The sequence below is a fragment of the Lactuca virosa genome, chromosome 9 (assembly GCF_052849685.1).
Source record: "Lactuca virosa cultivar CGN04683 chromosome 9, Lactuca_virosa_CGN04683_v6, whole genome shotgun sequence".
NCBI lineage: Eukaryota > Viridiplantae > Streptophyta > Magnoliopsida > Asterales > Asteraceae > Lactuca > Lactuca virosa.
This window is the reverse complement of record NC_136434.1, coordinates 16,517,537-16,531,585: the sequence shown is the minus strand read 5'-3', so window position 1 is coordinate 16,531,585 and position 14,049 is coordinate 16,517,537. Positions and strand designations below refer to the sequence as shown.

General features: G+C 35.9%; 1 protein-coding gene across 1 annotated transcript; it reads right to left on the bottom strand.

The window, feature by feature from the left end:
• Nucleotides 1-9,159: 9,159 nt before the first annotated feature.
• LOC145141049 (protein LIGHT-DEPENDENT SHORT HYPOCOTYLS 3-like) lies at nt 9,160-10,380 on the bottom strand. The gene has a single exon (XM_079074397.1). The coding sequence runs from the start codon at nt 9,936-9,938 to the stop codon at nt 9,363-9,365; it is 576 nt and encodes a 191-aa protein (XP_078930523.1). The 5' UTR covers nt 9,939-10,380; the 3' UTR covers nt 9,160-9,362.
• Between the last annotated feature and the right edge of the window lie 3,669 nt (nt 10,381-14,049).

Here is a 14,049-nt window from a genome sequence, read left to right as displayed (position 1 = left end):
GAAGTTTGCAACGTGGTCGTCTAGGACCCCAGAGCTATTGTAAAGTTTTACCCTGTGACCCTTTAGTCCCGCAGAAATCGGAGTGTTATTTAACTCATTAATGAATGGTGCTCTAAAGTTCCATCCTCCGGCCATTACATGATGTTCTTCGTTGTATTGATATTTCTGGGAAGCCCATGTTCCTGGTTCATCATTTCTCTTTTTATCTTCACTCCTTCCTTTACTTCGCCTATCGCAGGAATCACTTGACTAGTCTGTGTGAATGGAAACATACTCCCACTCCTTATCCCTCCTTTGTTTCTTCTGATTCTCCTTTTTTTCACATCTCTTTTTCATTTCCTTGTATCGTCGAAAGTCTTCAAATTCCATTAACTCCTTGTCTTCATGTTCATGCTCTTTCGAAGTACCTTCCATATCGCGTTTCTTGGGAACAATTGTCACATGAGGTGTTTCCACCTGCGCTCCCAATCTTGCATTCTTTGCAACAGACTTTCCCCTTCAACTAAATTGTAGATGGTGTTGGTGGTGGTGACCATTTGTTTCGAGTCCGATGGATGGAACGACTTGATGAATCTGGTATCCCAAGGAGGGGGGTATATTGATTTATTGGATAACACTTGTTCGTTTAGAGCCGTGTTGAACCTGCAAAAACAGAACAATGTTAGACGTTCTCCGGGTGTCGAACCCGGGAGAACGCTCTGAAGCTTAATTCAAATGCAAGATATGGGTGATCGTTATCGAATTATGAGTGAGATGTAGTTACTAAGAGCATACCTGTTCATGGTCGAGTTAGTCTGGTTTGGTACTATCTTTGCATGGGAAAATGGAGACGAGGGCGGGCCGAACAAGGCCCCGTCTCATTGTCATTAATACGCCCAGTACTAAAGGTACAAAAGCAGTATCAATGAACTATCGACAGTCTTGTCATTCTTGTTATCTAAGCGGTATCGAATCGTTGGTCCATGACAGGATGTTTGTGTGTAATTCCCTAAAACTCCTTGACTTGACACTTTTGAATGTTAGTTTTTCTCGCAAGTCAAGTGGTTCGGATTCGTTTTGCATGGTTCGGCATTCCCAGATACACTCGTCCGGACAATGTATTAGTGTTCTGGGTTCGAATCAACCGAACCACTTTTCTTCGGAGGTGATATACCTCATTACTAGCCATCCTTCTAACTTTGTTTATTTTTTATGAGAATTTCAAATAGAGTATAAGTGTAGGTCAAAACAACCAAGTGCAGTTTTAATGTAAGATAACATTCCATGAATACCAATGAATATTTGCCTATTCTTGGTTGTAGCATCACACAATTAAGAATCAAACAACCCTAAAACACCATGTACACTTTGTGTGAACTCTCCCCATAGTTTGACCAATTTAGATATGTCTTTCTTTTGTTTTTTGTACAAGCAAAAAGAAAGAAACACACTTGTATGGTACCATACAGAATCTCGTGACAACTATTCAAACCTGCTGAAACTTTTTCAACATTGCTTTTTCTTTTAGAGAGAGACCTTGAGATATTTCTTGGAGTTGAATAGTGAAAAGTTTGGTCAAATTTGACAAGTCAAGGAGAGTTATTGTTCCCAAGAAAACTTGAGATCGAATCCTAGGAGCAAAGAAAGATGAAAATCGCCATTAGATAGGGTTTACGGAGCTCAAAATCGTTCCTCCTCCATAAGGGAAGAATGGGTGCATCTTATTTCCCACTTTTTAACATTTGGTCCCTCAAGTTTGCCCATTTTTGCCAAAACTTCCCAAACATCAATATTTATGATTTTAACTTAAGTTTTGACATAATAAGTCCTCCTCCATCCATTATATAGATTTTCTACTCCCTTCCAATAAATGAGTCAACCCTTTGCTCAACTCACTTTGCCAACTTTACATTTTTGGTCCTTTAACATTTAAAATGTTACCATTTCCTACTTTTAACTTTCTAAACTTCACATCAATTAATGATATGATTAACCCATAATTATTTAATTATATAAATCATCTTTCACTGGTTTATTTTATTAATTAAAGAACCTAGTCTAAATTTAAGGATGTTACATTTATCTACCCCTTAAAAGGATTCCAACCTCGGAATCACGTCGTGAGCCATCTCATTAGAATTTAATCCTATCACTTTTCAAATTCTTCGATGACCATATCATCTTGGTCATTTTGTCACAATTGTAATCCGTCTAATAATAAATAATACATGATTAGGGTTTATTAATCCTCTTGAACACTTTTTACCTTTTTGTTCATTTTTTGAACATTTAACAAATTACTCTAACAATGATATCACTTATTTTAAGACATATAGTCTCATCATGTTCTAACAATGTTAAGGCATATAAGAAGCCTTATCGGGTCCTTTTAAACCTTTAAGCTATCATTTGTCTATTTCCTTACTTAGGTTCTAATTTGCCTTAGCATGTCCCTTCGTACTTAAGCACTCCACCAACATTCCATTCCTTACTAATTCCATTAGTAAGTCATTACCAAGACTTGGCTTCCGATATATCTTTTCATCTACCTTTCTTCCCGAAAGTCTTACTTTTAAATAACAAAAATGACACTTTATCCTCAACAAGGTCTGCAATTCATTTTTTTACTAATAATGTTTTTCTTCAGTGTTATCAACAAGATAACTCAATCATGTATAACTTTCCTTGTCTAATACGTTTGTACTAACGGGTACCATACTATATAAGTCCATATTTACTTCTAGAACATTGTCCTTATCCCCTTTCATTCACTTTAACTGACATGTCAAAATCTCATCTCATGATTTAATGTGTTTCTTAGGTCTACAAACCTAAGCACACCATGATTAGAAGCTCTAAAGCATGTAGTGTTGTTTCAACTCAACTTTCAAAGTCTCGATGGACTAAATTATTTTGTTACTTGTAACTTGCTTCTTCTCAATTACCTACCCCTTAAAAGAAATGAATGCATTTCTTTTAAGGTTAAATCGCAAGATGATCCTCATCATGTAGCAAGATTTTTTGATTATTTACTCGTAGAAAGATCATTGCCTCACATTTACTCCTTGTGGTATTCAAATTCCACCTTTCCTTTACATCATTAATCACCTATAGCTTCTATCTAAATTTCATCATTCATGTGTCCTTCGTCATTGTTGTTCGAGTCCTCGGCTCTTCCATTCAAAACTTTGTCAATTTAATTTCCCATGCATCATACTTTACTTCCTTCTATTTCTTGTCCCTTTCCTATGATTACACAACCAACTTTTATATCAATAGATTTATGCGTCCTTTAGTCACTACCACATGACCCACAATGATCTAAGTCAAAGTTCTATCTCCTATATGAATTTATAGCAGAAGATCTCATCATCATAAGTCTGTCCATTCTATGTTTGTTTGTCAAATCCAGATTAGCGGTTTTACAAAAACTTAGTACTTAAATTGTACGTTAGTGTACCCGGTTTGCGTCGTCAGGTTGCATAACTTGGAATATCTAAATCTTGTATCCTTGGTTCGTGTGTGTCACTCATAATTTCATGTACCTCATGTTGTACCTTCTTAACCCCTAAGCAGTGTGGGTTCTTCTAACATGTTGCCACATTTTCATATCATTCTTACCATCTACCCCTTCAAAGAAATGAGGGCATTTATTTTAAGGTCCAAGTCACCCTATGATTCTCACATGGTAGTAATTCGTCTCTTTGACTCGTCTATGGAAATTTCAAAAATTTCATTTGCTTGTTATCATATTCTTGACAGCCCTTTTAAAAAAGTTAACTTCAAGCGTTCATCCTTGTCCATACTTTGTTAGTACTATAAAATCCGTTATGTTCACTTTACATTCTTCGATATTTCATCATGTGAAATCATCTTCCCCCTTGGTCGATCATAGAACATCTCCTGAACACTGATTCTTCATCATCAATTTATCAGATCTTGAAGTTTGATTCATTCTGACGCCATCATCAGATTCTCCGCGTAGTCTTAACTTTTCATTACAAATCACAAAAATTACACGTAGGGCTTACAATGTTCTTCCTTTTACATTATTCATCACAGTAGTCTAGTATCCCAAGGTAAGGAACTCTTGTGGAATTATCATCACTTTTAGTTTCCATTATTTTCATGCTTCGAAGCGGTCTTCATCTGGGTTGTCATCCTTTCAGGCTCGAGAAATACGCCCACGTATCTTACAATATTCTTCTTTCCTTGTAGTGATTTCACTCACCAGTCGAGTACATTAGGTCAATACACAATCTCTCGTCTCTTACTAGGGTCCTGGTGTCACAAGGACACCCTTCTTCCACAAGTACCATCACACTTAACACTTGATAATGTTGTCATTTGGTTATCAACTCCTTAGGATCCCAATAGATCTCATTGTGTCAACAAAATCATACTTATTCCTAAGTTTTCATAGTTGCACTTTCTAGTACTATCTCTATTCAATCATCATATCACCATTTCTCTAATTAGGCCATTATGCTCACGTTTGTTGTTAATCGCATCCGAATATTTACTTTCATCTAAATATGGAGTTCATTCCATTCCATTCTTTTCTCACTCAACTTTCTTGTAATTTGAAGTTATCACTCTTATGTAGTAACATAAGATCGTCTCCAATTACCAACACCAATTAATTTTTTAATCATAGATTTGGAATTCCAATTCTTGTCCCATTTTATACTTTTACCAAAAGTCATCTATGTCCCTTTTTAGCTAATTGTTTGTTAACAAATTTAATAACTCAAGTTGTTTCTTTCCTTAGTTTTTCTAACTCACTTCCAATAGTAATTAATGGATACAAGCTCAATTTCCATCATGTATCAAATATACACCAAGTAATTTTCATTTTATACTAGTTGTTTGACTTTCCTAGAAAAGTCAAAGATGTCAAATTTTTTCCCTTACCCATCAACATACTTTAATATACTTTATAACTCTTATTTGACACACGATATGTGTTCATTAAGTCTTTAACTCACTCGAATCTTTACCATATTTCACAAAACCCTTTCATGGTTCCACTAAGTTCAGGTATGTATCATGTGTTTAGATAAGTACGGGCCCTATACTATTATACCCATATCATACCTAAATGACCTTGACTTCACCACTAAAAGGTTTTGATCCACTAGTTTAGATTATCCACATACTAGTCTTACTTCCATTACTCACTATGGAAGCACTCAATGTATCACTTTATGATTTCATCTAGACTTATCCAAAGTGTCATAAGAATTTAACTAAGGCAATTCTTATCATCATTAATTGCATATGATACTACCTATGTTAAGGCGTTTGAATCCTATGCCTCAATCAAACTTTCCATAACCAAATTCTAAGCCTAGGAGTGGGATGATCCAATCCTAATTCGCTTAAACTATGGCTCTGATACCAAACTGTAACACCCCAAATTTTTCTTCAAATTTTTCAGAGCTATGGTTATAAAAGTCTTTCGAGTATTAACCCACATTTAATAAAACTTGTCCCATAAAAACATTTACAATTAAAACTTTGGGTGTAACCATTAAGCATCATACAACCATAGCAAGCAAATACGAATTACATCAATAATACGAATAAGGAGCTTGACAAGCACCACTCGATTCTCTATCTCTTAAATTCCAACTTCCGTCTATCATCTTATCTCCTTAATTAAAACCTACAATACATGGCATTAAAAAGACATATGTAAGACAATAATGTCTTGTGAGCTACGCGGGTTTGTGACCCAAAATGTTTATCACAATTTCATCAAAAACATTTCATATTTGCAAAACATATTTCAACTAGGCATTTCCACATTCCGTTCCATATCAAAAACATTTAATATTTGTAAAACATATTTTAAATAGGCATTTTTCCACACTCCATTCCATATCAAAACATTTCATTACTCATAACATCATTACAATTCATTTATTTTTACATTCTATTCCTTCTTTCATTTAGGGCTAATTTCGATGTGAACCTTTGCCATTTTTATACTTAGGGCCAAGCAATATCCCCAAGTCTATACCACGGTGGAAAGAACGAATCAATCCACCAAGACATCATTTCCGTTAGGAAATCTATCTCGCGAAGGGGAGGCGCCACCCCGATAGATTCCTCTATATCCTGTTACGGGGAAATCATGGCTTGAGCAATATATTCATTTCATTCCTTTCAGATTCTTTCCAATTCTCTTCATTACTTTCCATTTCTTTTCATTACTTTCCATTTATTGTCATTTCTTTCTATGATTTACACCTTTCATACATTAGTATCAAAAACTCATTTCAAAAGTAAAGAATCTATATTCCAAAAAATTTTCAAAAACATTTTCCAAACATTCGATCTTCCAAAACGTTCTTTGCTTTCAAAAATATACTTGCCTTCAAGCATATCCTTCAAAGTATGGATAGTCCGCTCACTCTGACCATCGGTATGCGGATGCAAAGCCGTGCTGAAGTGCAGACAAGTACCCAGCTCCTCATGAAATCTCTTCCAAAAAATGAAAGTGAAGCATACATCCCGATCCAAGACGATTGATATCGGAACACCATTTCGTGCCATAACCTCTCAGATATAAACATTTGCCAAATTCTCCACAAAGATGCTCTCCTAAATAGGAATAAAATGTGCACTCTTGGTCAATCGATCCACGATGACCAAAATCGAATCAACCACCCCCCTGCGCGTTGTCTGTGGCAACTTCGTGATGAAGTCCATCGTGATCTCTTCCCATTTCCAAACGGGAACACCCAATGGCTCCATTTTGTAATGGGATCGTTGATGTTCGACCTTGACCTTCCTGCAAGTCAAGAACCTATCCATGTACCAAGCCACATCCCGCTTCATCCAGGGCTACCAATAAACGGGTGGGAGGTATCTGTACATTTTTGTCGCACCCAGATGAATAGAAAATCTCGACTTGTACACCTCGTCAACTGACTAGCACCTCCGAGATACAGAACTGAAACTCTCCGATACAAGGTCAACAATCCCAGGCTATTATAATCAAAATAGGGCACCTGATCCACTATATGTTCAATCTTCCGCTGCTCCTCTTTTATAGCCTCAACCCGCGCTCTGTGAATCTTCTCCAAAAATAGAGTCATCACTGTCATCCTCAAACACAAATTTCGGATGGGTGCGCTAGTCACTTTGCGACTTAGCGCATCGGCCACCACAAGCCTCATGTTTGCAGCGGGGGATTAGTCGGTGCGCGAAAGCTGACCCGGAAACCCTCGTTAGGGAAGTTCCCTTTTCAAAAAAAAAAATTTCTTAGTCATAACATTATATTTCTGATATTAGTAAAAAACAAATTATAACATATTGCTATTATGGATTAAAAATAATCTATGTTGCTATAATGAATAAAAAATGTTGATATATATATATATATATATATATATATATATATATATATATATATATATATATATATATATATATATATACTCTTGATCTGGGAAGCAGGCACTCTTCTGTAAACCTTCGAGAGGGTTCGTAGCCTTGCTAACGGTTTTCAACCTCACTCAGGGCGAATCTAAAAAAGTAGCCATAACATAACCCTAGATGCCAAGAGGAGCGGGCAAGGTTGGACCGGGTGTAAAGGATGAGACTAAGGGAGGTTGACTGGGGATATATATATATATATATATATATATATATATATATATATATATATATATATATATATATATATATATATATATTATGTTTACTGATTATTGTTTGTTTAATGAGTATATATATGCTTGTTTCAACATTTTTTTTAGATATCAGAGATGTAAATTCAAATTAAAGAGTTGTAAAAGGAAAGAAAATAGAACAAGAACACAATAAAAGATGCAACTAACTCAAATCCAACTTGAAGCACCAAACTTGTTCTAGCTTATTATCTTTGTTGTTTTTCATAATTGATTAGCATTAATGTTTATTAAATTTATGGTTTAGACACTGTGTTAATAATTATATTTTACTAGACAATTTTTAAATTTATGCTTAATAGTGGTTGAACTTGCAAAACAGGAGTTATTTATTGCAATTGGATTTTTCTGCATTCTAGGTAGGAAAAAAAAACTTGATTTTTTGAATTCTTTTATTGTATTTGTATACGTAACTCTGTCACTAAAAACTATAAAAAATGATACTCATTAGTAATATATTTCGTCGATATTCCATCGGACTTGACAAAAATAAGCTTCGTCGGAAAAGTCAGATAAACAAGACTCTCGGATATATGTCGGTATTTATAATTTATTAAAGAACTTTTTATTGGTACGATGTTACAATTTCCATCAAGATAATTCACCCATGATTTTTTTTTTGTTTGTTTCTATCTGAATTCCGTCAATTGTGTTTCTGAAGGAAAACCGACGAAAAGGGCCTTCGGAAATTAGGCAGTTTTATCGTATTGATAATTATCATCCACCATGTACAGCAAAAAAAAATCTCAAACTAAGAAATATGTGTGCTTTGTAAATTCTACATGACTTGAAGTGCATAATATACCTATAAACGTAAACCATGAATCAATCAGTTTTTAAGTTATCAAAGCTAATTTAATTTAAATCATAACTATATGTGATCAAAGTAAACGTTATCACGTGCATCATTAATCTAGTTATAAAAAAAAAAGCTCTTTTCCCTAAAAACATGTGATGGACAATGTTTAATTTTTAATATGTACCAAAAATATACATATATAACTACCAACACATGTAAAATATTTATGCACTTTTTCTTCACGATTTATGTAAGCGTGTACATAATAAACAAGAGCCCGTGCAAATGCTGCTCATGTTGACATTAGCAATCAAGACTGCAGAAGATTGAATGAACACGATTCCATCCAACACTTACACGATTCCGAATCATTCATGGGAGAGAGCGATATTTCTTGCCGTTGGATAGTCCATATACTTTTTGTAGAACGGCAGCAATTATATAAAATAAAAAGGCTAGGAATTAAGAAGCTAGACAAAACATAAAAGCTATAGATAGTCCACATATGATCTTGGTTGAAACCAAGAATAGATCACAAGTACTTCCAGTTTGAGATCTATAAATACTACTGCTGCAAAAGTACATCTACCAAGATCACAACTGCAAGCTCCTGATCAAACTAGAAGTCGATATTGTGCTGCAGCTAAGATGTTTTCATTGAGATGAACAAAAAAGCGAAAATCAAACAAAATCACCAATTAACAACAGGGTTCTTCATAGTTGATTGCAGCTAAATAAAGAAATAAAACCTGAAACTAAGCGTAACAACTAGCAAGAGTACTACTTTGGTGATTACATCCTCCACAAAACATCAAATTCAAGCTTCTAAAAGAAACGAATAGTTACTTTTTAAGTTCCAAGATCTGAGTTTTCTTGAACGAAATTCAAGTGTGATCACCTGGTGGAAGAGTAAAAGCTTGAAATGATGAGTTGTTTGGAAACTGTTGATGTTCTTGTTGTGGAGGTCTTTTTCGTTTTTTCTTCTCGTAGCTGATTCCTCTTGCTTTCGATTGTAGATCTCGAACTTCTCGAAGGTAAAGTCTAACAGCTCGAGCACCAAAAGGGTTCATCTCCGGTTGCCCACCGCTCTCTTCGTAGGCTGCCCGGAGACGGCCTATCAACGCATCCAAGCTTCCCCACGCCTGACGAAGAGGACAAGGGCAAGGGCAAGGTGGGTTCGGGTGCCCGTAAAACGGGCACACCGGTGTGTGGACTTTAGTCTTCCCAAACTGGTCAAGATACCGGAGAAACTCGAGCACGTTGGCACCACTACATCGAGAAAGCGCGAGTGGTGGCCGGTGATTCTTCAGGTACTGACAGAAGGTATTCCAGTCTCGGCGTTTCTGGTTCTCATACCGGCTGGGAGTTGTGGCTGCCGGCGGAGAACTAGACGACGCAGACGCTACAATATTAGGGTTTATGCTGTAATCGGAGCTTTCAACTTCTGCGTAAGGATCCATTGAAGGGTTTTTATTGAAACTAATGGTTTTCCCGATTTGGGTTACAATTATTTGAAGATCTAATTCTAGGACAAGATGTTTCTCTTTTACTTTTTGCTAGGGTTTCCGTATTTATCACGATAGCAGTAGTGATAAACAGTCGATGTATCTCCACAAACAGAAGCAAAAGAGATGATTCACAAACACACGGAGATCGATGGCGCAGAAATGGATGATCGATCTAATGATGTTTATGGCTATTTTCGTTGGATAAGAAATGGAGAAGAAGAGACACTGCTGGCTACCAGACCAGTCTACACCACATTGATGTGGAGGTGAGGTGAGCTGCCATTGATGGGACTTTGGAGGCTTTTAGTGAAAAAAACAGTAGATTTCACAAGATCTTGGGAGGATAGAAAAGCTGGCTTCGCGTTGTGTTGTGTTGCTGATGTATAAAGATTCACACTGAGTTTCCTAAAATAGGGCACACAAACTTCTATAACTGTAATTTGGTAAATATGATACTCCTAAAACTTTCTATTTATTACACATTTGTACAATGTAGTTGTTTGATAATAACGTTTGTGTTTTTTCTTTTTTGTTTATGTTTAGCTTTTATTAACGTCTAAAACTGTTGCGAACTAGTATAGTAGAGGTGCAAAAGTTGATACCTTGCTGATCTCTAAGCTTTTTTTTATTATGTTTTTTATAAATTTAAAAATAATTGATATATTATAAATATTATTATAAATTTTTTAATTTTAGATAAATTCTTGTTCTAAAAAATATGATTACGATAATGATAAAAAGTTCTTTTGGTATAACGGTTTAGAAAGATTTATTAACTTAAGTGTTGATTTTTTTTATAAAAAACCTCTTCAAACCATTTTGTGTTGTGCGACGCAGCACACATGCATCATTTTTTATCCCGCAGCAGTTTGTTTTTTCGTAGGCTTCGAAGTAAAAAACTTTTGTGCGTGTTTTGTTTGGGACAACACTTGAGTTCCCTCTTCTAGCCTCTTCAAACCTAAACCTAAAAAAAAATCGGATACTCCTCCCTAAAAAAAAGCACCACATTTTTTCTCCCTAGTTGTCGTCATCCCCGATCTCGCATCCGCAATCATCCCTTCATCAGCACAACTTCCTTCCCATCGGCGTTCCCTCCTCTCCGGCGCAATCTCCTCTCGGTCGCCCTCTCCTTCCAGTCGTCGGCGCCGATCTTTCATCTTGGTAAGTTTTTTTTTTCGTTTATTGTTGCTGAAGCAATAATTTTGCCATGGTTAATCTTGAATTTTTCGGTTTTTTTGTTGCTGGAGCAACTTCGACTTTCCTGCTTCATATTAATTTTTCAAATTTTCTTGTTGAATCATTGTTGATATATTTGTTCTTGATGAATCTTATTGCTAATGTTATCAAATCTTTGATGATGTTTTTTATTCTGCTGAAATGTCATAAATTTATGCTTAAATGTCATATTGTGTTGAAATGTTGTTGAATCATTATTGAAATGTTGCTGAAATGTTGTTGAAATGTCATGAATTGTTGTTGAAATGTCATTAATAGATGTTGAATGTCATAAAATGTTCCTGAAATATCATGAATTGTTGTTGAAAATATCACGAATTGTTGCTGAAATGTCATGAAATGTTGCTAAAATGTCACAAAATGTTTTTTTTTAGAAAGAGAGAAATGTTATAAAATGTTGTTGAAATGTCATATTGAAATGTGAATAATCTTTGCTGAAATTCGTTAGTTTAATCAATAGAAGTTGTTATTATGTTGAAAGTTGTTGTTATAAGGTTATGTTTGCTAAAGTATGCATTTCATATTTTTTTTTTGTTATTAGCAATGGGAGATAAACATATATGGACCAATGAGCAGATAAAATTCTTATTGCACACTTGTATTGAAGAAGTACACATTGTGGGTAGAAAAGGTTTGAGTTTGCACAAACATTCATGTAACAAGTTAGGAATAGCCATTAAGGAAAAGTATGGCGTTGATTTGACTCAAAGACAATTGAAAAATGCCTATGACAATCTTAAAGCCAATGTAACATCCCCAAAATTTCAACAAATTTAAACTTTTCAAAACAACCCATTTATTAAAAAAAAGTGCTTACAAAAACTTTGTCTCAAAAACATGATTCAAAATCAAAGTCTCCCAAGATCCAATCTGTTCTAAAACTGAGGATGTGTACGGTCACGTCTTCGCCTTGCCACGAATCATCTGAAGAACCTGAAACCATAAATAAAATTGTAAGCATGAAGCTTAGTGAGTTCCCCCAAAGTACCAACACAGAGCAGATAACATAAACAACAAACAACATGCATATAGGGCCTTCAGCATGACTGGAACGCCCTACCGGCCTGCAGTCCATCTGGTACACCCACAGAGCGTTCATTCTGACTGGAACGCCCCACCGACCTACAGTCTATCTGGTACGCTCATAGAACCTTCAGCATGACTGGTACGCCTCACCGGTCCTTCAGCCTATCTGGAACGTTCTTCGGGCCTTTGGCCTGACTGATACGCCTCACTGGCCTTCAGTCTATCCGGGACGCCCTGGGTCTGTTAGCCTTCAGCACAAAGCAGGATCGCCTCAACCCAACCACACATACACCTTGTCGACATATATATATATATATATATATATATATATATATATATATATATATATATATATATATATAACAGATAATCATACAATGAACCAGCCAATAACAAGCAGATAGATATTACAGATCACTAAGCATAACATCATCCTATCTACCAGGATACCGAACTAACAGATCACTACACCATACCAACATTCGATAAACCAGGATAACAATCCAAAGGGCGGGCATTGGTGCATTCGACCCGTAAGTACAGTGAGGAAAACTCACCTCTCGATCTGATCCATAGTTGATGAGGTTCCGACTCCGAATCTCAGCTCCAACCAATACTTATCCATCCAAGTGATCAATAACCATCAAAATCCCAAAATACCAAAAATACCCTTTAGGTCAACTTGGTCAAATACATTATCATCATGGGACGTCTCCCAAGGAATTACAAAGCCCTTTAGTTTATTATCCAAGAGATGTCGTAATCTAATTGTAAATTATTTAAAGGTAGGTAAATGACGATTTACCAATTTTACCATGAAAAACGAAATTTAAATGAATTAGGTTTTAAATGAAATTCCTAGATCTTTAAAGATTCATTGAACTATTCAATGGCATGTATAATCTCGATTATGCCCTTTCCATTTGTGACTGGGATACCGAGGATCACAAACAAGGTGTGAATAACCATGCAAATTAGCTTGGTACTGTAACACCGTAAATTTTCCATTTTAAAACACAATAAAACACATGTCACATTCCTTCAAAAAAATCACAAGTATCAATTTATCAACACATTTTAAAAGTCGTTTATCGCAAATCTAGGATCCTCAAAACATAACTCTTTTTCTCTTGTGTGTACAATCAAACTGACGCCTTCTCGCGATCCTGATAAGAACCTGAAACACATAACACATAACACGGTAAGCACGAAGCTTAGTGAGTTCCCCAAAATACCACACATATTACATTAGCCACTCGAGGCTATAACGCGAATAAGACTCTTCGGTCAATGTGTCTCAGTGGAGACCCACCGGTCCCACAACTCGGGTGGACCCTCTAGTCCTATCTCAATAAGCTCATAACAATAATACACAGCATAAATCACAAAGACATAATGCAGGATATCACAATACTTAAGATAAGCATACAAGACACTCTGGTCACACAAAGATACCACTCGTGGTAAGTATAGTGAGAAGACTCACCTCGGAAGCAAGTAAGCAAATAACCTCGTACTCGAATCTCGAACTAGCCTCCGCCTAACACAAAGGGTGAATATCTCTAATTAATACTCTTTTCACGACTCTAATAAATCGAAGGCTATTCTTTCTCTCTCTAACTCTTGAAGTGGATAAAAGACCATTTTACCCCTCCATGGTCTCCATTACTCATGTTTGACCAAACCCTAAAGTCAACAGTCCATGTTTGACCCGACTCGTCGAGTACGCCCATGTGACTCGTCGAGTCCACTCGTTTCCTAAGAAGTCTCGTGAAGGTCCATGTTAGATGCCATTTATGCA